This window comes from Oncorhynchus gorbuscha, linkage group LG12 (genome assembly GCF_021184085.1).
Source record: "Oncorhynchus gorbuscha isolate QuinsamMale2020 ecotype Even-year linkage group LG12, OgorEven_v1.0, whole genome shotgun sequence".
Taxonomy (NCBI): Eukaryota; Metazoa; Chordata; class Actinopteri; order Salmoniformes; family Salmonidae; genus Oncorhynchus; species Oncorhynchus gorbuscha.
In genome coordinates, this window is record NC_060184.1 from 19,284,939 (window position 1) to 19,311,502 (window position 26,564).

The following is a 26,564-nucleotide window of genomic DNA, read 5'->3' on the forward strand; positions in this document are numbered from 1 at the left end:
ACACTGAAGTTTAGAAAGACCCTGTCTGGCAAAAAAACAGTCAACCAGAACTATCTGATCAACAACTGTAGCCAATACATAATACATGTCATGGTGTTTTAGGTCAGACACAGTGAGTTCTTCTGTTATTGTGTATGTTGTTCACCTGATGCGAGGATGTTGGAAGCCATCAGTGGTGCTGCTCTCCTCCAGCTCAGCTCCAGTCAACAGCTGAGAGGACAGACTGCGTCCTCTCCACTCCTCCTGCAGCAAAGCCAGCTGGGAAAGAGAGGCAGAGGCAACCTCAACTTCACATATAGGGGAAGAGAATGACACTCTACTCCAATGTTTAAAAGAGAAGAGACTGTTGATATCTCCCCTACTACCATACAGTGTGTTATGGATACAAGTATCCTGTGTGTATTTGTTTTCTCTCCTTCGGCCCTAGTCACAGGTGGCAGTCATTAGTCGCCACTGAAGACACACCTGCTCCTTTTCCCTTACCCAATCACATCCCCTTTCCCTTGGTTTAAATACCCAGTCAGTTGTTTTCCAAATCTCTCTCTCTTTGGATTGAGCTCTCTATTTTGATTTTGCACCTACATGTCACATTTGTCCATTATTATGTGAGTATGTATTGTTATGGTGTATGACTGTTTGTTTGTTGGTGGGAAAAGGGGGTACAAAGCCAAGTCGCCCATGGGAATACATTACCCATAGGAAAACTTTGTCTAAGTACCCTAGTTAGAACTGGGCGGACCACCCAATGTATTTTATTGGTTAGTTAGCTAGCTGTTCGTGAAGCAGGCCAGACTAGCTTAGGGTTCTTTTGGGGATACTTATTAGTTCTTCTCTTGGGTCCAGCTCAGCCCCCCCCCCCCATTACCGTGTGTTTCAACAATAAACCCCAGTGTTTGATGGTAGATCTAGGTTGTCTGTTTCTTTTAGTTCTCACTGTTCCTTTTCACTGTTATGATTTGCATGAGATATGTTAGGGGTCTCGTTTCCATCTCCCTAGACTGCAGGGCCAAAGGGGTTTGTAACAGTGTTAGCAAGATAAAAAGAGACCGCAGCATTGACAGTGGCCCACCTCCTCCTGGGCGTAGTCCAGCTTGTAGGCCCTCTTCACGGCCGGGTCGAAGATGGTCTGTGGGGTCCAGGTCTTGATCTGCAGCAGGCCCATGTTGACCCAGAAGACCCCAGAGCGGACCAGCTGGCTGAAGCCCTGGACACGGATGGAGCCCTGGACCCTGTTCTGGACAAACTGCTGAAGGCAGGTGAGTAGGGCGCCCAGCAGGCCTTCGGGGAGCTGGTTGGGGGGCAGGAAGTCTGTGAGGGTGGTCTGGACCTCCTGGGCGGCCACCAGAGGGTCCTGGTCCTCCACCAGGCTCTCACAGGTTTCTGTGTAGCTCTCCTGCAGCCCTGGAGGCAACAGCTCTGATATGGACTGCAGCTGCCGGCGCAGCACCACGCCCTGCAGCCGCAGGTCTGTAGCCCTGAGAGGACCGAGAGAGAGAGCGTGAGAGTGGGAGACTGAGCACTAAAGCTATAAAGTGAAAATAGTCACATCAAATAGATAAACAGTTGCCGTATATACAGTACCAGTCAAAAGTTTGGACACACCTACTCATTCAAGGGTTTTTCTTTATTTGGACTATTTCCTACATTGTAGAATAGTAGTGAAGACATCAAAACTATGAAATAACAACCAAAGTGTTAACAAATCAAAATATTTTATATTTGAGATTCTTCAAAGAAGCCACTCTCTTCTCTTTGCACACTCTTGGCATTCCCTCACAACCAGCTTCATGAGGTAGTCACCTGGAATACATTTTAATTAACTGGTATGCCTCAATTAACTGGTATGCCCAATCAGTTCTGTTGTGACAAGGTAGTGGTGGTATACAGAATATATCCCTATTTGGTAAAATACCAAGTCCATATTAATAGCAAGAACAGCTCAAATAAGCAAATAGAAATGGCAGTCCATCATTAATTTAAGACATGAAGGTCAGTCAATCTGGAACATTTCGAGAACATTTCAAGTGCAGTCGCAAAAACCATCAAGCGCTATGATGAAACTGGCTCTCATGAGGACCGCCACAGGAAAGGAAGACCCAGAGTTACTCCTGCTGCAGAGGACAAGTTCATTACAGTTACCAGCCTCAGAAAATGCATCCCAAATAAATGCTTCAGAGTTCAAGTAACAGACACATCTCAACATCAGATGTTCAGAGGAGACTGCGTGAATCAGGCCTTCATGGTCAAATTGCTGCAAAGAAACCATGACTAAAGGACACCAATAAGAAGAAGAGACTTGTTTGGGCCCAAAAAACACGAGCCATGGACATTAGACCAGTGGTATCCTGTCTTTTGGTCTGATGAGTCCAAACTTGAGATTTTTAGATCCACCCGCCGTGTCTTTGAGACGCAGAGTCCAGTAGGTGAACGGATGATCTCCGCATGTGTGGTTCCCACCGTGAAGCATGGAGGTGTGATGGTGCTTTGCTGGTGACACGGTCACTGATTTATTTAGAATTCAAGGCACACTTAACCAGCATGCCTACCACAGCATTCTGCAGCGATACACCATCCCATCTGGTTTGCACTTAGTGGGACTGTCATTTGTTTTTCAACAGGACAATGACCCAACACACCTCCAGGCTGTGTAAGGGCTATTTGACCAAGAAGGAGAGTGATGGAGTGCTGCATCAGATGACCTAGCCTCCACAATCACCCGACCTCAACCCAATCGAGATGGTTTGGGATGAGTTGGACCGCAGAGTGAAGGAGAAGCAGTCAACAAGTGCTCAGCATATGTGGGAACTTCTTCAAGACTGGAAAAGCATTCCAGGTGAAGCTGGTTGAGAGAATGTCAAGAGTGTGCAAAGCTGTCAAGGCAAAGGGTGGCTACTTTGAAGAATCTCAAATATAAAATATATTTTAATTTGTATAACACTTTATTGGTTACTACATTATTTAATCTGTGTTATTTCATAGTTTTGATGACTTCACTATTATTCTACAATGTAGAAAATAGTAAAAATAAAGAAAAACCCCTGGAATGAGTAGGTGTGTCCAAACTTTTGTCTGGTACTGTACAGTGCAAGCCCCCAAATTATGTGCATCATTCTGTCATTTGATATAGGTAGGGCAAGGGCTATTTCCCTAATTATAGTGCCAGTGTTCTGTATGTTGTGTACGGTGATTCCTCTCCGTAAGCTTGAGGTAACATCTCCAGTGAGCGTACCTGAACTCAGCCAGGGCAGGGACAGCCATGTTGTCCCACAGCACGGCGGTGACGTCTTGGAGCTGTTGGGTCCGCTCCCTCCACTCCCCCAGGGTGACCCGGGATGAGGAGAGGAAGGACGTTCCCGTGGGGTCCCACTGACCCCCCATCTCGCTGCTGCTAAGAACCCCCAACATGCACCTTGACCACACTGCTTTGCTCAGCATGCCAGGACCCTGGAGGAGACACAGGAAGAGTGAGTGAACTCCTCAGTTAGAATTACTTAGTTGGAACACTTAAATTCAAATCAAGAAATAACTGATTGAAAACGGAATAGCAGGAAATTCATTTAAGTGATGTGAATTGATCCAAAATCCTGACGCATATCTCCATAGACAACATACATTGAGCTTGTTGGCAAGCTGTGAGCCTCTCACATCACATAGATGTTACAGTAGCTACCTAACCTACCATGTTTTCAGGTGACAGAGGTGTCTTGGATGATGTCATCTGTCCCTCGGAACACAGGGGGTCCCACTTCAGCCAGCGCTCTGGGTCAGAGGTCACACTGCTGCTCCACAGGGCCGCCAGGGCCTCTGATAGCAGATCACACCACACAAACTGCAGCTCCTCCGCAGGCTGGGAGGAGAAATGCAGGCACTACAGTCAAGTCAATATATTTGCGTGTACACAGGCAGCCCAATTCTGATATTGGCCTTATAACCAATCACATCAGATCTTTTTCAGAGCTGATCTGATTGGTCAAAAGACCAATTAGTGCAAAAAAGCAGACTACATCACTGCAGCACACTGGGGTGCCTTGAGGAACTCTCAGGTGTGCCGTGAAACATCTCCTAATCCCTATTATGTTTCGGAACACTCACGTATAAACATGTGACCTGTGGAATACACATGGACTTTTGACTTGCGAGCATCAGATCCGGTCATATAATACATTGAATGGCACATGGTTACAGCTATCGTTTCAGGTCGGATGCGCTCAGGCTGTTGTTGTTACATTTGTATCATTTAAGGGGTGCGCATCACGAGCAAATTAATGTTTATAATTTGGTCTGTGAGAACCATCAACACGGGAAAGTCTGACTACTTTCAGCTGTACCACATCCTCTGCCATAGAAACAAACTGAGCATGGTCACTCCTTTACAATGCAGAAACCCATGGTCTTTAGCCAAATTCCCGTAGATTTGCAGGAAGCTCTTAAATTAATCATCATGAGTAAGATCCTATGAAAATAGTTCAAATACACTCCATTTAATCTGTTGTCACAGAAAAAATATATAATTTGTAGTATGGATCTGATTAGGTCATTGCCACTAAATAAATTCATAGGGAATTTTAGGTGTGCCGCAGAATTTCTTTAGCCCACCAAGTTGTGCCACGGTTCAAGAAAGGTTGGGAACCACTGGTCTACATGACACAACCAGATCTTCTCCTTTATGTTTGAGGCACAGATACAGGATTGTCCTCTTGAAGGACAAAACTGAGGGTAAACTGGTTGAACCACTGACCCGGTCACTGCTGAGGAGGAACCAGAGAGGCTGGAGCTGGCTGACGTTCATGGGGGTGGACTGGAGACAGAAGCGCAGGTGTTGGGAGACCTCGCGACGCAGGCTGTCCTCAGACTCTCTGTCACTGTGGAGAAACGTCCACAGTAGTTAGTTAGCTATACAACTTAAAAACATGTGGTATTGTTAAACATTTTATGTAATTATTGGTGCTTTTGTGTGATGTTTTTAATGTGCCAAAGATACTTTTCTGTTTAAAGTAAATTAGATAGACAATTAAGCTATTTGAAGCACTAATTAAAGCTAGATAATCCTATTTCCTTCATTGACTCACTGTAGCCATCTCTTACCCCTGTGTGAGAGCCAGCTGCAGCAGGTCGGTGCTGAGCCTGAGCTGGTTGAGTACGGCCAGCTCCTCCATGAGAGGCCAGAGTTGGGCCCTGCGGCTGAGTTGCTGTAACACCTCCCTACAGGGAGGGGCGCTGTCTCCCTGCTCCCCCTCGTCATGCATAGAGGAGCGCACCTCCAGTAGGCCGCACGAGGTCATGTGACCCTGCTGCTGCTGCACACACGACAACAGCCTCTCTAGGACACCTGGGATCAGGATATAATTGAATAATGAATAGTTGGAGAGGGATGACATAAACACTGACACAACTTTAGTATGTAGCACCAGGTTACCGGAGTTCTGGGGTTCTAGCTGGTTATTGGCCAGCAGGACCAGGCCCCAGGCTTCTAGCAGGCTTTCCTTGGTGTCCAGGCCCAGAGCGGCTCCCTGCAGGCGGACTAGCTCTTGTCTCCACAGGGAGGCCGTGTTGTCCAGCCTCAGGTCGCCCACGTCCAGGGCCCTGCTCAGGACCCTCAGCCGGGATGCACACTCGGCTACAGACTCCAGCTATGGGAGACAGCGATGAGTCAGACGGGTTAATATTACTATTGTAATACCATACTCCCAAGTCTTAAACATGAGGAAGCCTGGAAATCAAGGCTTGGTTATGCCAATCAATAACTGATAGGAGAGTTTCCAGTATAGGTGCTTGTTTCAGATAGTGTGTTGAATGCTCTCTCGCCGAGTAAGGTGGGTGTTTGAGACAGTGGTTTAAATGTTCTGTCTCTTTCTCTCTACCTTGAATGGAAGGGGTTTCCCCAATATTTTCTGGATGCCCTTCAGGGCAGTAGCCACAGTGACAGAGGTAGACAGGACAGTCTGGATGGCAGCAGACACTGTCTGGAGCTCCTGCTGGCCACTGGAACAGTACAATAACAAAGGGTTGCTATCATTACATTTCCAGGTAGAAAACACAAAGTCTGTGTCCCAAATGGAACACTTTTCCTTATATAGTGCAATACTTTTAACCAGGGCCCATATGGCTCTATGTAGGGAATTGGGTGCCGTTTGGGACGCAGAAAAAAACAGTTTTACAATAAAGTAAATTTCATTGATTCTACTGTCCAGGTCTTTTGGAGGATTCTAATACTACTTCCTGGGTAAAAAGGAAGATGTTACTCACTCATGGGTGCCATCTCCCAGTAGTAGCTGTGGAAGCCGGAGGATGAGGTGTTTCTGCACCCACTGCCAGTGTAGTGAGAGGACCGACACTCCCTGGGAGTCAGCAGGCAGCGAGTTACACACCTGCCAGAACCGGTCTCTCCACTGCAGCAGCTGCAGGATCTGTGGACACCATAGATACTATTTATTACAAACAGAATTTAAGCCCAGGTTGATGAAGGTTACTGAATGAGACATCAACTAAAATGGAATTACAATGACTACTACGGTATTAACCTCGAACATGAGATGGTCAGATATGTAGGGCTGTCCAGTCTGCACGGCCTGCAGTGTGAAGGTGTCCCACAGGTCAAAGAAGGAGCGCAGGTGCATCAGTACTGGGTGGGGCAGATGACCAATGTCCACCGTCCCTTTAATGGTCAAAAAAACATATGCAACATTATAACACCAGCAATATTAACCTTTACATTTCAGCAAGCACACAGTCACCAAGTCGAGCTGTACGGAAGCAGCACAGCGACAGTATGTACCTTTGGAGAAAGCAGTGGCCAGCCTCAGCGCACTGTTGTGTGCTGATGACTTGATAGCACAGCTCCCGACCGCAGCCCTCTCCTCTCTGTCCATCAACAGTATGATCCTGTAAAGACACACATCACATCCAGGTTACTCAACACCACAGCCACCACGTAACCCCAGTTACTAAACAGCCAGACTACCGGACAGAGGATATATCCCAAATGGTTCCCTATAGGCCCTGGTCAAAAGAAATGCACTATACAGAGAATAAGGTGCCATATGGGACACAGCCAGACACATACCTGTTGGCCACTGCATTGAGAGCCTCCATGAACTCCATGTACCTCTCCTCGTCTTCAAAGTTACACGTGTTGGCCAGAATGTCCAGGTACTGCTTGTTCCAACGCATGTCCACCAGAATCCTGTAGTCATCTAATACCCACATGAACATTAATGTCAATTTTTTAACTTGTGAAAAGTGATTGTTTTGACGGGAGTTATGATATGTATTATTTGTGTAAAAGAGCTGGAGAGAGTGTTAGAAAATAGTTAAGCCTACCTGTGCTATGTGGTTGCAGCAGCTCAGTGAGGCACTTTCCCTTCACAGTCAGCTTGCTGCTGAACATGGCTTTCAGAGCTCTGTTCCCTGCCTCCAGCTGCACCAGTGCCACCTCTGTAACAACAAGCGGATCTCAAAGCAGTCCCTAAGAGGAACACGCACCAAATACACAGACAGCAACAAAGCTCCACTGACCACAGAGCAGTCCCTTGACATAAACAGTAACATACACCATGTACATGGCCCTGGTTGAATAATGGTGCTGGAGGGGTTGGCTGCCGTTTTACGGGCTCATAACCAACTAATATTTTTTTATTTTTTTTTCGCATTGTTTGTAACTTATTTTGTACATAATGTTGCTGCTCCTGTCTCTCAGAACCGAAAAGAGCTTCTAGACATCAGAACAGTGAATAAACACGTTTTTGATTTAATGAGTCCGACGCGAAGGATATACTGCTTCCCGGACACCAGGCCCAAATCCTCATCATTCACGTGATGAAAAGATGGAGATACAGGGGGCAAAGGTCAGGGTGCCTTGTGAGAATTCATAGGCGAGTGAGTAAACCGCCAATACCCTTCTATTGGCCAACGTTCAATCACTGGAAAACTAACTGGGTGATCTACGGTCAAGACTATCCCACCAAGGGGAAGTGGTCAGATAACGCGGATGCTACGCTACATGACTGTTTTGCTAGCACAGACTGGGATATGTTCCGGGAGTCATCCAATGGCATTGAGGAGTATACCTCCTCAGTTACAAACTTCATCAATAAGTACATCGACGACGTTGTCCCCACAGTGACCATACGTACATATCCAAACTAGAAGCCATAGACTACAGGCAACATCCGCAGGGAGCTAAAGGCTAGAATTGACGCTTTCAAGGAGCGAGACACTAATCCAGACGCTTACAAGAAATCCATGCCCTCAGATCCTCAACACCGGGGCCCTTCAGCGGCGTGCACTTAGTCTCCTCCTGTACTCCCTGTTCACCCATGACTGTGTGGCCAAGCACAACGCCAACACCATCATTAAGTTTGCTGATGACAACAGTGGTAGGCCTGATTAGCGACAATGATGAGACAACCTATAGGGAAGAGGTCAGAGACCTGGCAGTGTAGTGCCAGGACAATAACCTCTCTCTAAATGTGAGCAAGACAAAGGAGTTGATCGTGGACTACATGAAAACGATGGCGGAACAGGCCCCCCATTCACATAGAGTAGTGGAGCGGGTTGAGAGCTTCAAGTTCCTTGGTGTCCACATCATCAACAAACTAACATTGTCCAAGCACACCAAGATAGTCGTGAAGAGGACACGAATACACATTCTCCCCCTCAGGAGACGGAAAAGATTTGGCATGGGTCCTCAGATCCTCAAAAGGTTCTACAGCTGCACCATCGAGAGCATCCTAACCGGTTGCATCACCGCCTGGTGTGGCAACTGCTCGGCATCAAACCGTAGGGCGCTACGGATGGTAGTGCGTACAGCTCAGTACATCACTGGGGCCAAGCTTCCTGCCATCCAGGACCTATATACTAGGCAGTGTCAGAGGAAGGCCCAAAAAATTGTCAAAGACTCCAGTCACCCAAGTCATAGACTGTTCTCTAACCTGTTCCCCCGCACATTGACTCGGCACCGGTACGCCCTCGTTATTGTTATATAATTCTATTGTGTTACTTTTTAAATTTTTTACTTTAGTTTATTTAGTAAATATTTTCTTAACTCTATTTCTTGAACTGTATTGTTGGTTAAGGGCTTATAAGTAAGTATTTCAAGGTAAGGTCTACACCGGTTTTATTCGGCGCATATGACAAATACAATTTGATTTGGTAGGGAGTAACAAAGCTCCAAAAAGATAAAAAGCTGAAGGAAGGGCAGTGAATGAGCTCCATACCAGGGGCGTGTTTGTAGTTCTTGGCCAGGCTGGAGAGCCAGGCGGTACGGAGCATCCAGTCTGAGTGCGAGGCCCTCTCGGTGAGTAGCCTAACAGCGGTAGGCAGCAAGCGCAGGGTGTCACCATCCTCCTCCAGGTCCACCACGCCGCCGGAGAAAACCAGGCCCTCGTGCAGCGCTGCCCCGCTCTGCAGAGCCCTCTGGAGGTCAGTCAGGCTCAGAGGACGGCTCCTGGTCACACACACAGGTCAAGCTAAACGTTAGCATTACAGCTACAATAAGACCGGGTACAACTCTGGGGCCTAGTTATAATGTTTTTCCAGGTCTGGTCACATGATCAGGAAAAACACCTATGTCCAACCTGTGATCTATGAGTCTCACCTCTTGCCCTGCATGCTGAGTGTGTTGAGGCAGAAGGAGAGGACCTGTCCGTCGCGGAGGACCGAGGAGAAGCAGGAGTCTTCGGTGGAGAGCAGGGCTGAGGGGAAGCAGTCTGGCCACACCCCGGCACACAGCAGCCCGCTGCCCCAGTCCTCTGTGTCCAGGATGGACAGGTGGCGCTCAATCACCTCCTGGGCTTGCTGCAACCACATGTAAAACGGCAGTCTTTATTACTGACTTCAATTAATCTACTAGGAACATAATATAATTTGAACATAACTACGGTCTTGGACAGAGATATCACTGTATAGATATAGGCTGGTTGTCAGTGAATATTACATTACAGAGATGGGCTGGTTGAGGTTATAGCAGTGAGAGTAGAGGATGTTCTATGATAGACAAGGTGGTGTTGGTTGGTACCCGTTGGATGGAGGTGGTGCGTTGGCAGAGGGAGTAGGCCTCCCCACAGGCGTGTTGCAGGGCACTGGGCAGGTCCACTCCTCTCTGCAGCTGGCAGGACAGCAGGGCTGCAGCATGGAGCAGGGAGGAGACACATGATGCAGGGGAATCTGGATAGACAGAGAGAAAGGAAGAGATTCATACTGGAGGAGTCATGCTATGGATACCATCTATGGATACCTTTGTTTTATCGGAAGAATCAAACATGCAAACCATAGCTGATGTCCAACTGAAATCCTACGCATTTCGGAGAGGTTTCCCTCAGAGCTCACCCCAAATGGTAGCTTTGATGTCAGTGTGTATTTCAATCAGCAGGTCACACACACAGTCTCCGGTCACACCAGCAGTGTGGAGAACAGTCTTAAGGTCCAGAGTGTCCCAACAGACCCCCTCGTGTTCCCCTGGGATGTAGATCTCCACCCCTCGGTTCCGCATGGCTCTGGAGATCTCCCCGTGCACGGGGTCCATAGTCAGGAACAGCCTAGTGTCAGGCGAGATGAAGGCTTGAGACTAGGCTGTCCAAACAGAGTTGGTGTGTGTGCACAAAGCTTTGTATTGTACCTGAAGTTGGGGTGTGGGGTGATGGAAGGAGTGGTTCCATCGATGACCCCACGCTCGTTGATGGTCAGACACCCACCGGGCTCCAGCAGGGCATTCAGACGGTCTAACACAGAGGGGCTTAACACAAACAGAAACACAACACCCGTTAACCTTACATTTACCATCTGCAACACACTCTGGTGCCATCCAGCCTCACACAAGTGAGAAGACCGGTTTACTCACACTGTACCAAGATCTTCAACTACCTTCAGTGACACATTTAGTGGTATAATTTAAGATGCAGGTCCTGCTATTGGCTGCTTTCCTCACCTGCAGAAGTTGACATTGTCCATGAGCAGCCAATCCCCAGCTTGCAGGGCCTGGACCAGCATGCCGTCCAGCCACTCAAAGCCTCCGTTACTCCAGCCGTCCTGCAGCTGGGCCAGACGCTCCTTCAACAGGGTGAAGTCCATCTGCAGCTTGGACATGTCTGGAGGAAGGGAGGCAGGGTGAGGGATACAGTACATGGTGTTTCTGAATGAGTAGTATAGTTAATCACATGAAGATATAGGGAAACATCTTCCTCTCGCAATGACATGTGCTGTGAGCAAAATGTTATGGTTGGCTTGCTCACAGCACCTGTGTAGTATGACCTAGCGTAGAATGACCCATTAGCACCAAACAGTTTGTGATTCTTAACTTCAAACCGTCCATAAATCACCTACTCATACACCACCACTATGATTCTAGTGTTTGTCTGTTCCAGAGAGAGCTACACCCTCGGGTTTCTGCCTGTTCCTGACATTACCTGTGAACACCTTGAGTTTGGTGTTGAGCTTCTGCAGCAGGAGGATGATGACCTCCAGTTTGTTGAGGGCTTCGGAGGTCACCGTCCCACCGGTCCTCTCCAGGCCCTCCTCCTTCAGCCAGCGACAGAACAGGCTCCAGGTCTTCAGCAGGAACTCTGTGTCCTGGACCCCTGCCCCGTCCAATGACATCAGACCTCGCCGCGTTACCATGGCAACAATGTAGTCCACGTTCTCCAGCACCTGCTGCCATGGCCGCACGATGTCAACCTGGAAAACAGACCCAACCAGCTTGTAATACAACCATCTATATTAAGATATCAAGAGTGTTAATAATCCCAAAGGATTACTACATTTAGTTACCAGTTTGGTCTCTCTTTGAGACTCTATGACTAGACTGGACTAGTTACCTGTTCAAACCCTCCCAGCAGCTCGGTGGTGTCCATGGCACTGTTCATGGCCATGACCCGGAGGCGGTGTCCAGTGAGCAGGGCCAGGAGGCGCACCAGGCTGGTCTTCCCGCTGGCCGTTGGGCCTACCAGCACCGTCATCCAGCCCATCTCCACACACTTCATCAGGGACTCCAGGGGCCGCAGTGCCTGGTGGGTGATAGACAGAGGGGGGTCTAGGGCCACGGGGGATCCACCGCTACGCTGGAGGACAGAGAATCCCACCTGGATGACAGAGAGAGAGGGGGATGAAGACAAGGGTTAATTCACTATGTGGGTAGCTAGCTCTGAATGAAAGTTATGACACCATGTACAGCAAAGTACATATGATTAATTCAAAGGATTACTTGATCATATCTTTTAACCCAAAACTGGATGGAATTTGCAACATGACTGACCTGCAAATTGAGTGGAGTGATGTGGAATTGTCTTGATCCGGTGTAAGGCTCAAAGGCCTCCCCAAACACCTTCCTGAACACAGATAGCACCTGAAGACAAAACATGTGATGAGATAAACAGGAAGTTTGAACACAAACCCACTGAGTAAAGATAGTGCATATGTACAGGAGTTGTAGTCTACATACCTGGGCCTTGTCTGCCTTGGTCCTCATCCTGTTAGCGTACACCAACCCCACGTGCTGACCCGGGTTGAAGAACCCTGGTGATTGGTCGGTCTGCATCAGCTGACACCAGCGGAACATGTCACGCAGGTTGAACTCCCAGGGGCCTCCTTTTTGACCCCACTTCCTCTCCACAGATACATCAAGGACAAGCTTACAAAATCAAATAGAATACAACTTTATGATGGTGTTTAAGACAGCAAAAAATGTGGTGGCCGTCACTGAATTTGGGGGAGTCCTAAAACCTAAAAGTCCCCAAAATAAACCAGAGTGACTGTGGTAAACCCCCACCCCCCACTAATGGTTAAAAATGTGAGGAACATCAGCTGCTGCTCTACAGGCTGGTGGCCAGTGTCCTTGGCTGGAACAGCGGGGTCAAATTGGACACATGTAATCTTCCCAATAGTCAATGGTCACAGAACAAAACAGCATATCAAGTAACAACCAGTTGTTTTGAAATAAATAAAATGGAAGCCAATGTAAAAGGACTCCTCTACCTACCCGGTTGTTGAACTGCACCATTTTAGAGATGATCTGATTGTCAATGTTTGGAAAGATGGAGTCTCCTATAAATTCCATGTCCTCACTGGTCAGCTGATCCACAAACACCTGAGAAAACAGTTGAAATTCCAATACAATTTCACAAAAAGACTCAAATATATGTTCAACCATACTATTTATTCAACATATCAATACATAATATATCTAAAATACTTGGCTAGCTCTTTATATCTTACCTGAGTGAATCTGTTGAGGAAAGATTTGGGCAGGCCCTTGCGCCCCCCTCCTTGAGTGAAGGGGTTCTGGCAGCCGAAGATCTTTGTCTTCTCGTGTTGTACTTGGAAGCTCATGCCCAGCTCTGGGATGTAGATCTCAGCACGGTGGTCAAAGCAGGCGTTTAACCCCTCCAGCACGGACTGAGAGGCCAGGTTCAACTGCACAGAAGTAGAGAAAAATAGATACGTCATTATCCAATAATTGTGTCATACAAAATCATATTCTTCTCCATACAATATTTTGCTTTCTCCTAAAGCTTTATTCTATTATGGAGTCACACTCAATAATTGATGTAATCTGAAACAATGCAAATTCCCTCTCAAGTTGACATGTATATTAACTGGTGAGTTAATATAAAAAAAAACATGATTCCATACCTCATCCAGGACAATCCAGTGTCCAGCCTTCAGTCCAGCCAGGAGAGGGCCATCGCGCCATGCAAACTCTCCCCCTTTCCCTCCTTCCACAGGCAGGTCGGTACCAAACAGGTCTGTCACATCCTGTCAGGAAAGGAAATTACATCATACATAGGTTTAGAGTGCCATCTCTGGTGTTTTTAATTCCTCCCTTATGGTGCTTTTCATTTCACAATATTATGCAATTAAAACAATAATAGTACAATATGACAATAACATGTACCTATAAATTCTATACTGAACAAAAATATAAAAGGCAACAATTTCAAAGATTTTACTGAGTTACAGTTCATATCAGGAAATCGGTCAATTGAAATAAATTCATTAGGCCCTAATCTATGGATTTCACATAACTAGGAACACAGATCTGCATCCTTTGATCACAGATACCTTTAAATAAAAAGTTGATCAGGCTGTTGATTGTGGCCTGTGGAATGTTGTCCCACTCGTCTTCAATGACTGTGCATAGTTCCTGAATATTGGCGGGAACATGCTGTTGTACACATTAATCCAGAGCATCCTAAACATGCTCAATGGGTGACATGTCTGGTGAGTATGCAGGCCATAGAAGAACTGGGACATTTCCAGCTTCCAGGAATTGTGTACAGATCCTTGCGACATGGGGCCGTGCATTATCATGCTGAAACATGAGGTGATGGCAGCGGATGAATGGCACGTCAATAGGACTCAGGATCTCGTCACAGTATCTCTGTGCGTTCAAATTGCCATCGATAAAATGCAACTGTGTTCATTGTCCGATGCTTATGCCAGCCCATACCATAACCCCACCATGGGGCACTCTGTTCACAAAGTTGACATCAGCAAACTGCTCGCCCACACAACGCCATACACATGGTCTGTGGTTGTGAGGCCGTATTTGATTCTCAAAAACGACATTGGAGGGGTGGCTTATGATAGAGAAATGAACATTAAATTATCTGGCAACAGCACTGGTGGACATTCCTGCAGTCAGCATGCCAGTTGCATGCTCCTTCAAAACTTAAGACATCTGTAGCATTGTGTTGTGTGACAAAATTGCACATTTTAGAGTGGCCCTTTATTGTCCCCAGCACAAGGTGCACCTGTGTAATGATCATGCTATTTAATCAGCTTCTTGATATGCCACACCTGTCAAATTATCTTGGCAAAAGATAAATGCTCACTAACAGGATTGTAAACAAATGTGTACACAAAATCTGAGAGAAATAAATGGTTTGTTTATATGGAACATTTTCTGGGATCTTTTACTTCAGGTCATGAAACAACACTCTACATGTTTCATTTATATTTTGGTTCAGTATAGTTTAAAAAGTTCAGACATTATGTAACAATACAACATAGTATTCACCAGTGGAGGTTGCGGAGCGGAGGACGGCTCATAATAATGGCTGGAAATAAAGTGGCATCAAACCATGTGTTTGATATCATTCCACCTATCATGCTCCAGCCATTACCACAAGCCCGTCCTCCCCAATTAAGATGCCACCAACCTCCCGAGGTGTACACATGCAAATAAATAGTAATCCAGACAATAACATTCAACATTTGCATTATCATAGTAAAGAGCCCCAGTGAAAGTTTGAAAAGTTTCTTACAGTCTGCTCCGAGAGGTTGATCCTGACGAGGTGGTTCCCTGAAGCCTTTGCCAGGGCAGCCACCAGGCTGGTCTTGCCCACGCCAGGGGAGCCCTCCAGCAGCACAGGTCTCTGCAGCTTCAGGGCCCTCAGGAGCCTCTGGGCGTTAACTGCTGTGGTGCCTGCTGCTAGGGCATAGTCCGTCAGGCTCCTGCTCTCACTCTCCGGGCCTGGCAGAACACAGGAAACATTCAGTACCATTTTTACAAAAACAGATCCATTATAAACAACATGCTCTAGTCTAGGGTTGGGTTCTTAATGGCACCCTATTCCTTATATAGTGCACTATCTTTGACCAGGGTCCAATGGCCATTTGGGATGCTTCATGCTCTAATCTAGGATCAAAGTGTCCCCACCTGAGGAGATGTAGAAGGGGTCGATGCCAAAAAAGTCATCCCCCCACTGGGGCTCCCTGAGCAGGCTGGTGTCATAGACCCTCAGTGCATCTAGCATTTCCTGGTCCAGCTTGGTGATCCCACCCAGCTTGGTATGCAGGAATCTCAGACAGGCCCTGCGCGCCACAAGGGCGTTCTCCGCAGCAGATACTGTTGTCCCTGTGACATCCCAAGGAGAGAAAGACGTGAAATCATGTGATTGTAGCACTGAGGCCTACTAAGCATCATGAAGCATCCTACACATGCACAACTTAGGAGTTTGGTGTCCTTACGAAAGCACCAGAACAACTGCGGTGTATTTCCACATCACTATCAACAACAAGCAGTGTACTGTGACCTAGTGTCCCGGTGTCTGACCTGAGCCGATGGCGTCCACGTAGACCAGGCACGCGGCGTGGATGAAGGCAGTGACCGTGTCCAGCCGGAGGTCCCACTCAGCCTCCTCCTCGCCCTCGTCCCCCATGGTCATGAAGCCGTCGGCGTCACGCTCACACACCAGGTTGAGGAAGTTGACCCAGGACAGGATGTCCCTGACGCTGACCACGCAGCGCCGCCCAAAGTCCTGGTTGGTCAGCCAGTCAATAAAGTCCAGCATGAGCTCCGCAATGTCTCTTCCTGGGTTGGGGGTCAAAGGTCATAAGTCATAGTGAGAGATAGCTACAACAAGGAAGTACAATAGAAATGGATGAACGTAATAATACAGTGAGGTACGATGTGTACACATTTGAACACATTTGAGACTAAGAACAACAAACTGAAGAGATTTACACTCAAATGAGATATGTACAGGTAGGGAGACTATTCTAGCCTATCAAATGCTACTCCTAGATTAGGAGATGTGTTCTGTCTGTGGTGTGTGGAGGAGAGGAGAACCTTGGTGGTCATTGTCATCCAATGAGAGGCTGGTCCTCAGGTTGTGCTGGATGATCTGCACCAGGTCACTGCGGCTGTTACTCTGAGGGCACCAGATCTCTGTGAACCTGTTCCTCAGCGCAGGAGAGAGCTGGACACACACACACACACACAGAGAAATGTTAACAAGTTGGACTGATCATCTACATAACAAACAGAAGTGGCTGTGGCCCTGTATGTCCCCTCCAGAGGCAGGAATAGAATAGGATGTAGTTTTAGGGGCCGGTTTAGAGACTCTGGCCCTGCTGGTTCATCTGTTGAAATGGTTTACCTCTTTCTTGCCGAAGTCTCCTCCAGGGTTCATGGTGGCAACCAGGCGGAAGTTCTGCTCTGCTGTGATCAGCTCCACGTCATCGTCATCTCCACTTCCTTTCTCTGCCAACACCAGAGACTTCTCAGTCTCTAGGACACTGAACCAAATCAGAGCAGGGTCACAGGTCAACGATATCTAATGAAGTGTTATACGCTAACTATTGTGAGAAAGCGGCTCTATTACCATATCCACACTAGTATACCATTCAGAATGAAGTGATGTATTGGGCAGGGATTCTAAGCAGTACACTAGTGGGGATATTAGAACATAGTCAGCGTGTGTGTACCTGTTGAGTCTCTCCAGCACAGAGTCGTCAGCCAGGGAGATCTCATCCATGAGGAACACCCCCCCCTCTCTCATGGCCAGGACTAGGGGCCCGTCGTGCCACTCAAACAACCTGCCGTCCTCAGCATCCGCCTGTACCAACACACAAAGGCAGGGGGGGGGTCAGTGGGACTGGCCATCTGTATCATATACTAAAATATCATTTTACTTTAAGCATTTTTTATTTTACTCAATTACTGTGAGTTTTAAAATGATGAAGAACCTTAATGCCTTATAAAGGGTTTATGAGGGTTTAGGGACGGCAGGTATCCCAGTGGTTAGAGCATTGGACTAGTAACTGAAAGGTTGCAAGATCGAATCCCCGAGCTGACATGGTAAAAATCTGTCGTTCTGCCCCTGAACAAGGCAGTTAACCCACTGTTTCTAGGTAGTCATTGAAAATAAGAATTTGTTCTTAACTGACTTACCTAAAGGTTAAAAAAAATATTTTAAAAAAAGAGGGTTCATAATTTACAGTTCATTTAAATTGTGACCATTAACGGTGTAGTATCTACCTGGTGTGTCCCAGTATGTCTGACAGGACGCAGGCCCCCCAGGAAGTCAGACGTCTCCATGTGCAGGTGACAGTTGAGGGAGAAGAACTTCTGTCCGGCTAGCGCAGCAAACAGCTGGCAGATGGTGGTCTTACCACACCTGGGGGGAGGAGAAAGTATGTTCTAACTGATCTGTCTTTCTGGGGGTTTTGGCTAGTACGTTAGTGCAGGGGTTCCCAAACTTTTTTACTCAGGCCTCCTCTTCCAGCATTGGGGAAAATCCCTCGCCCACTCCGGGCGCACGTCTACTTCCATGGGCACAAGCACTGTTCATGACACAAACTGTTCACACCCCTCTTGATGGCGGAGATAACATTTAGCAGGTTTACAGCTTATTTCCTGCAATTCCATACATTTTGTCATGTCTAATTTGATTCGAGTGACTCGAACATCTACAAAATCTACGGGCTAAACAACCTAGAAATGTTTGTCAGCTAAAATGTTAGCTGACACACTGATCAAGACATTTTTCTGACAAGTTAGAGCTAAATAGCTCTATAAGGTCTGCAATGACTGACATGACAATAGGAAAACTTATGCTGCAATACTCAATTTCAAAATCGCCCCTTGTGCATTATACTATGACAACTTTCAAGAGTAAATTGAACACCAGACTGAGTACCCCCCAGGGGGCGTGCCCCACAGTTTGGGAACCACTACGTTACTGTATTGGCTTCAAGAAGTGGACAGTTAGGAGAGCTTTGTCTTTCTGTAGTACGTACTAACCCATTCACTTCACCTACTGCTCGCTTTACAGATTTAATTGACAATTGGAGAGATTTCCACAATCAGGAACTTAGGATGAATCCTACCCAGTGTCTCCCACCAATAGAACAGACTCCCCAAAATGCAGGGCCCGTCCCACCAGCACGGCCAGTCTCCTCATCCCCAGCGTCCACACCACGTGACGGAACTCCTCAGGCACGCCCGCGAAGCTGTCCACGAACGGACCTGCGATTCACAATAAACCAGATTAACTCTGACACACTAGCCAATACAAATAGCCTAATAAACTTGATCAAAGTCATTAGCAGATAAGTATGTTACAAAGGGAGGTGGTATCATTCCAGAACAACACTACATGACGGACAATCCATCCACTTCACACTCAATATTCATGTTCACACTCCATTGACCCCACATAATGGGGAATAGTGATACACTGTACCTTGTTGTCTCAACAGCTAAAGTACATATTTATGTGTGTGCAGCCAAGAGTTGTGAGGTTTCTCTCATTCCCTGCATGCCCTTATAAGACACCATATTCACAATGAACATTCTCCATACCACATTCATCATTCTCCATTCCACATTCATCTTGAACATTCTCCATACCACATTCATCTTGAACATTCTCAATACCACATTCATATTGAACATTCACCATACCACATTCATCTGGAACATTCACCATACCACATTCATCTGGAACATTCTCCATACCACATTCATCATTCTCCATACCACATTCATCTTGAACATTCTCCATACCACATTCATGTTGAACATTCTCCATACCACATTCATGTTGAACATTCTCCATTCATGTTGAACATTCTCCATACCACATTCAAGTTGAACATTCTCCATACCACATTCATATTGAACATTCTCCATACCACATTCATGTTGAACATTCTCCATTCCACATTCATCTTGAACATTCTCCAATCCACATTCATCTTGAACATTCTCCATACCACATTCATCTTGAACATTCTCCATACCACATTCATGTTGAACATGCTCCATTCCACATTCATGTTGAACATGCTCCATTCCACATTCATATTGAACATGCTCCATTCCACATTCATATTGAACATTCTCCATACCACATTCATCTTGAACATTCTCCATACCACATTCATCATTCTCCATACCACATTCATCTTGAACATTCTCCATACCACATTCATCTTGAACATTCTCCATACCACATTCATCTTGAACATTCTCCATTCCACATTCATCTTGAACATTCTCCAATCCACATTCATCTTGAACATTCTCCAATCCACATTCATCTTGAACATTCTCCATTCCACATTCATCTTGAACATTCTCCATACCACATTCATCTGGAACATTCACCATACCACATTCATCTGGAACATTCTCCATACCACATTCATCATTCTCCATACCACATTCATCTTGAACATTCTCCATACCACATTCATATTGAACATTCTCCATACCACATTCATGTTGAACATTCTCCATACCACATTCATGTTGAACATTCTCCATTCCACATTCATCTTGAACATTCTCCATTCATCTTGAACATTCTCCATACCACATTCATAATTTTCCATACCACATTCATATTGAACATTCTCCATACCACATTCATATTGAACATTCTCCATACCACATTCATGTTGAACATTCTCCATACCACATTCATGTTGAACATTCTCCATACCACATTCAAGTTGAACATTCTCCATACCACATTCATGTTGAACATTCTCCATACCACATTCATGTTGAACATTCTCCATACCACATTCAAGTTGAACATTCTCCATACCACATTCATATTGAACATTCTCCATACCACATTCATGTTTAACATTCTCCATACCACATTCAAGTTGAACATTTTCCATTCCACATTCAAGTTGAACATTTTCCATTCCACATTCATCTTGAACATTCTCCATACCACATTCATCTTGAACATTCTCCATACCACATTCATCTTGAACATTTTCCATACCACATTCATGTTGAACATGCTCCATTCCACATTCATCTTGAACATTCTCCAATCCACATTCATCTTGAACATTCTCCATTCCACATTCATCTTGAACATTCTCCATTCCACATTCATCTTGAACATTCTCAATACCACATTCATCTGGAACATTCACCATACCACATTCATCTGGAACATTCTCCATACCACATTCATCATTCTCCATACCACATTCATCTTGAACATTCTCCATACCACATTCATATTGAACATTCTCCATACCACATTCATATTGAACATTCTCCATACCACATTCATGTTGAACATTCTCCATACCACATTCATGTTGAACATTCTCCATTCCACATTCATCTTGAACATTCTCCATTCATCTTGAACATTCACCATACCACATTCATAATTTTCCATACCACATTCATATTGAACATTCTCCATACCACATTCATGTTGAACATTCTCCATACCACATTCAAGTTGAACATTCTCCATACCACATTCAAGTTGAACATTCTCCATACCACATTCAAGTTGAACATTCTCCATACCACATTCAAGTTGAACATTCTCCATACCACATTCATATTGAACATTCTCCATACCACATTCATGTTGAACATTCTCCATTCCACATTCATCTTGAACATTCTCCATACCACATTCATGTTGAACATTCTCCATACCACATTCAAGTTGAACATTCTCCATACCACATTCATATTGAACATTCTCCATACCACATTCATCTTGAACATTCTCCATACCACATTCATGTTGAACATGCTCCATTCCACATTCATATTGAACATTCTCCATACCACATTCATCATTCTCCATACCACATTCATCATTCTCCATACCACATTCATCTTGAACATTCTCCATACCACATTCATCTTGAACATTCTCCATACCACATTCATCTTGAACATTCTCCATACCACATTCATCTTGAACATTCTCCATACCACATTCATCATTCTCCATACCACATTCATCTTGAACATTCTCCATTCCACATTCATATTGAACATTCTCAATACCACATTCATATTGAACATTCTCCAATCCACATTCATCTTGAACATTCTCCATACCACATTCATCTTGAACATTCTCCATACCACATTCATCTTGAACATTCTCCATACCACATTCATCTTGAACATTCTCCATACCACATTCATCTTGAACATTCTCCATACCACATTCATCTTGAACATTCTCCATACCACATTTATCATTCCACATTCTGTATTGTGACAGAACAGTTGTAGTCACAGTAGTGCTTTCCTGTATTGTTGACACACTCCCCCAATATGAACTGTTTGTGAGTGAGCAGGGTCATGCACACAGTTGGGTCGGGGGCAAAAGGGCATGTTGGTGTGTGTGTGTGTGAGAGAGAGAACCAGTCTGTACTTACTAAACTGTGTGGTGAGTTGTTGCTCTGAGAACAGGGTGTCAGAGTTCACCGTCCTCTTGAAGTGTTTCTCCAGGATGGACTGGATAGTGGAGGCCTCCTCTGGCTTCCTGACCCGCCCAGCCAGCAGCATGAACCCTGAGACACACACACACACTTCAACAATCCTAAATACTTAGGTGAAAATACATTACCATTGAAGTGAAGTAGAACATGATTTCACACATAAGTCACACTGAAAAACAACAGACAGAGAAAGCAATAGAGACAAAAGCAGATGATAGTTTGTCGTATAAGATGGGACAAAATTGCTGCTGTGATCCTATTGGGCCTTACCGTCATCAGCCAAATGCTGCAGCCAATCGCGGGAGGCATCTGTCTGCTCCTCCAGCCGATAGCGGTCAGCCCAGCGGAAGAGATCTCTCAGGGTGATGAAGCCATGTTTCCCAGCAAACACTGTAGATCCCCTGCGAAGAGACTACACACACACAGTGAGTTATAAAATTAGAACACACCATTACCTTATTGCCAATGGCAATGAGTTAACATATGAAAGGAGATTAAATATGAGACTGTCACCTGGAGATCCTGCATGACTTTGACCAGCTTGGAGCAGTAGGATGGAGGAAGACTACATCTCTGGCAGAGGATGGTCTCTAGCTCATCACTAGGCAACTCGTCAAAGTGAAGCTCCACAAAACGATTCCTGAAGGCCCTGGACAGCACCTGAGGGGGGAGAAATTATATTGCACTCGCTGAGACCTGGTCTACCAAACTACACTTTCATCACCATCCTAATTCCTGTGCCCGAAGAACAGATCCCATGGTACTCAATGAGCGTAGAAAATGTGTGCTTGCTTGTCTTGCACTATTTATGTCTGTGAAATAACCAAACTACACTATCCCAATATAATCCTAATAACCCACTATGGCCCGAGTCACACGTACCTTTCTGCCTCCGTAGAGACCAGGAGGATTCTGGGTAGCAAACAGCATGAACCGGGGGTGCGCTTTGATCACTTCCTGTGTCTCTGCGACAAACAGCTCCCTGTTGTCGTCCAGCAGTCTGTTGAGGGCCTCCAGGACGTCAGTAGGGGCCAAGTTCAACTCATCCAGAATAATCCAGTATCCTTTCCTCATGGCGTCAATCAGAACGCCTACAGGGGAAACATACAGAGACGCACATGCAGAGGCACACACACAAAACGAAGACATTACACCGTGATCATGAACAGAACAGTCTGTGTGAGACACTGACTGCAGGGCTACAGTGGAGAACTTGCCGTACCCTCTTTGAAGATCAGCTTTCCCTTGCCGTCAGAAGAGTAGCAGCCGATGTACTCCTGGATGTCTGTGTGCTCGTGGTTGTTGATCCTGACACACTGGTTCCCCGTGGCCGCTGCTATCCACCTGACCAGGCTGGTCTTTCCCACCGAGGTCTCTCCTTGGATCAGGACGGGGTGGCTCCTGAAGAACAAACAAATATAAAATATTTCTAGTAGAGCCGGTTCGTGTCTGTGTTTCAATGTGCACTTAGTGGAAGAGGAATTGGCTGACCTCAAGTGTAGAGGTCATGGATTTGTCCCAAATGGCACCCTTTCCCTAGTGCACTACTAGGGTGCCATTTGGGACGCTGACTATGTCCAGAGAAGAAGGGCAGAAAAACAACCAAGTACTTACTGGGGACGACTGACCTGTGGTGAGGTCGTGTAGAATTGACCTGTGGTGAGGTCGTGTAGAATTGGGTAGTGTCTGTTTTTAGCTGTGTTTCAATTGTGCAATTGATTTTCCTTGGACTGAAGTGTGGAGGTCATGTATGCATCCCTAATGGCACCCTATTCCCTAGTGCACAAATTCTGACCAGAGCCTAGGGATTAGTGCACTGTGTAGGGAATAGGGTGCCATTTGGGACACAGCCCATGTGTCCAGATAAGACTAAATTAACCTCGTAATGAAGGACAGAGAAACAATTGACCTGTGGCGAGGTCATGGCAACTACTCTCTACCACAACAACAGCAGCAGCAATGTGGGAAAGTCATGTCATCTTTATGGCAGCAGTGATGACACAACCAATATTAGCCAATACAACTCATGTGACGCTCATTGTGCCAGCAACAGGTTGACGATACAACAGACAGTGGCTACTAGGACTGTACCACAGGTATTGACTAGGTTGACTGATAGATCCAGGGGGACGGGGGACAGCAGAAAGGGGAGCTCAGTTTTCCTACCCAGCAGACACCACCCTGGCCAGGTCACGCAGGTTAAGCTTGACGGAGGTGGTGAGGATGTAGCTGGGGTCCAGAGCCGGCTCCATCTCCCCCTGGGATACCCAGTAGCCCTCCATCTGAATGCAGGGCCGCCCCGTGGGCTCCGGGATGGGCTGTGGGGAAACACAGGGAGAACCATGTCTACTGAGGAATCTCATATTGAGGAATTATTAAGCTTCTTCTTAATTATCCATCGATCTCAATTAATACAAATATGGAATCAATAAAGTCATATTACAGGCCTGCAGTATTACCTGCTTCAGACACTTGATGTTTCCCCCCATGATGTGTTGACACAGCAGTTTCTGGACCATTGGATGGGAGCTGCGGTCCAGCTGGGTAAGGAAACTCAAACAGAAGCCCTGGAAAAAGAGACCGATGGAGAATCAGGTCACATCTGAACCCATTTTCCAATCAATGAAGTTACTAAGGATATCAATATACAGTGCATTCAGGAAACTATTCAGACCCCGACTTTTTAACATGACAGCTTTATTCTAAAATGGATTAAATATTCCCCCATCAATCTACACACAATAACCTATACAGACAAACCAAAAACTGATTTAGAATTTTTTGCAAATGCATTAAAAAAAGAAAATCACATCAACATAAGTATTCAGACCCTTTAGCCTTTACTTTAGTATTCAGACCCTTTAGCCTTTACTTTAGTATTCAGACCCTTTAGCCTTTACTTTAGTATTCAGACCCTTTAGCCTTTACTTTAGTATTCAGGCCCTTTAGCCTTTACTTTAGTATTCAGACCCTTTAGCCTTTACTTTAGTATTCAGGCCCTTTACTTTAGTATTCAGGCCCTAGCCTTTACTTTAGTATTCAGGCCCTTTAGCCTTTACTTTAGTATTCAGGCCCTTTAGCCTTTACTTTAGTATTCAGGCCCTTTAGCCTTTACTTTAGTATTCAGGCCCTTTAGCCTTTACTTTAGTATTCAGGCCCTTTAGCCTTTACTTTAGTATTCAGGCCCTTTAGCCTTTACTTTAGTATTCAGGCCCTTTAGCCTTTACTTTAGTATTCAGGCCCTTTAGCCTTTACTTTAGTATTCAGACCCTTTAGCCTTTACTTTAGTATTCAGACCCTTTAGCCTTTACTTTAGTATTCAGGCCCTTTAGCCTTTACTTTAGTATTCAGACCCTTTAGCCTTTACTTTAGTATTCAGGCCCTTTAGCCTTTACTTTAGTATTCAGGCCCTTTACCCTTTACTTTAGTATTCAGGCCCTTTACTTTGTTTTAGCACCTTTGGCAGCGATTACATCCTTGAATCGTCATTGATATAACGCTACAAGCTTTGCACACCTGCATTTGGGGAGTTTCTCCCATCCTTCCCTGCAGATCCTCTCAAGCGCTGTCAGGTTTGATGAGCAGCATAGCTGTACAGCTATTTTCAGGGCTCTCAAGAAATGTTTGATCTGGTTCAAGTCCGGGCTCTGGCTGGGCCACTCAAGGACATTCAGAGACTTGTCCAGACGCCACACATGCGTTGTCTTGGCTGTGTACTGAGGGTCGTTGTCCTGTTGGAACGTGAACCTCCACCTCAGTCTGAGGTCCTGAGCAGGTTTTCATTAAGGATCTCTGTGTACTTTGCTATGTTCATCTTTCTCTCAATCCTGACTAGTCTCCCAGTCCCTGCCGCTGAAAAACCTGCCCACAACATGATGCTGCCACCACCATGCTTCACCGTAGAGATGGTGCCATATTTCCTCCAGATGTGATGCTTGGCATTCAGGCCAAAGAGTTCAATCTTGGTTTCATCAGACCAGAGAATCTTGTTTCTCATGGTCTGAGAGTCCTTTAGTTACCTTTTGGCAAACTCCAAGCAGGCTGTCATGTGTCATTTACTGAGGAGTGGCTTATGTATGGCCACTCTACCATAAAGGCCTGATTGGTGGAGTGTTGCAGAGATGGGAGAACTTTCCGGAAGGGCAACCATCTCCACAGAGGAACTCTGGAGCTCTGTCCAAGTGACCATTGGGTTCTTTGTCACATCCCTGACCAAGGCCCTTCTCCTCCGATTACTCAGTTTTGCCAGGCAGCCAGCTCTAGGGAGAGTCTTGGTGGTTCCAAACTTCTTGCATTTAAGAATGGAGGCCACTGTGCTCTTGGGGACCTTAAATGCTGCAGAAATGTTTTGGTACCCTTCCCCAGATCTGTGCCTCGACACAATCCTGTCTCGGAGCTCTACGGACAATGACTTCAACATCATGACTTGGTTTTTGCTCTGACATACATGGCCAACTGCGTGACCTTATGTAGACAAGTGTATGCCTTCCCAAATGATGTCCAATCAATTGAATTTGCCACAGGTGGACTCCAATCAAGTTGTAGAAACACCTCAA

General features: G+C 45.8%; 1 protein-coding gene across 1 annotated transcript in view; it reads right to left on the bottom strand.

Annotated features, from left to right (window-relative positions):
- LOC123990659 (midasin-like) overlaps nt 1–26,564 on the bottom strand; it is a 61,525-nt gene that overhangs the window by 18,867 nt on the left and 16,094 nt on the right. The window contains 41 exon segments of the mRNA XM_046291387.1: nt 146–258; nt 1,070–1,475; nt 3,230–3,444; nt 3,680–3,847; nt 4,739–4,862; nt 5,086–5,329; nt 5,417–5,630; nt 5,862–5,982; nt 6,247–6,407; nt 6,522–6,655; nt 6,776–6,882; nt 7,064–7,193; nt 7,321–7,434; nt 9,216–9,445; nt 9,596–9,795; nt 10,016–10,164; nt 10,327–10,535; nt 10,616–10,732; nt 10,925–11,084; nt 11,403–11,670; nt 11,811–12,074; nt 12,248–12,337; nt 12,434–12,622; nt 12,971–13,078; nt 13,207–13,404; nt 13,624–13,746; nt 15,258–15,466; nt 15,653–15,850; nt 16,049–16,306; nt 16,565–16,694; nt 16,875–17,013; nt 17,203–17,333; nt 17,756–17,894; nt 18,607–18,745; nt 21,946–22,080; nt 22,279–22,420; nt 22,522–22,668; nt 22,891–23,099; nt 23,231–23,409; nt 24,175–24,326; nt 24,468–24,575. Coding sequence (XP_046147343.1) covers nt 146–258; nt 1,070–1,475; nt 3,230–3,444; nt 3,680–3,847; nt 4,739–4,862; nt 5,086–5,329; nt 5,417–5,630; nt 5,862–5,982; nt 6,247–6,407; nt 6,522–6,655; nt 6,776–6,882; nt 7,064–7,193; nt 7,321–7,434; nt 9,216–9,445; nt 9,596–9,795; nt 10,016–10,164; nt 10,327–10,535; nt 10,616–10,732; nt 10,925–11,084; nt 11,403–11,670; nt 11,811–12,074; nt 12,248–12,337; nt 12,434–12,622; nt 12,971–13,078; nt 13,207–13,404; nt 13,624–13,746; nt 15,258–15,466; nt 15,653–15,850; nt 16,049–16,306; nt 16,565–16,694; nt 16,875–17,013; nt 17,203–17,333; nt 17,756–17,894; nt 18,607–18,745; nt 21,946–22,080; nt 22,279–22,420; nt 22,522–22,668; nt 22,891–23,099; nt 23,231–23,409; nt 24,175–24,326; nt 24,468–24,575 — 6,971 coding nt within the window.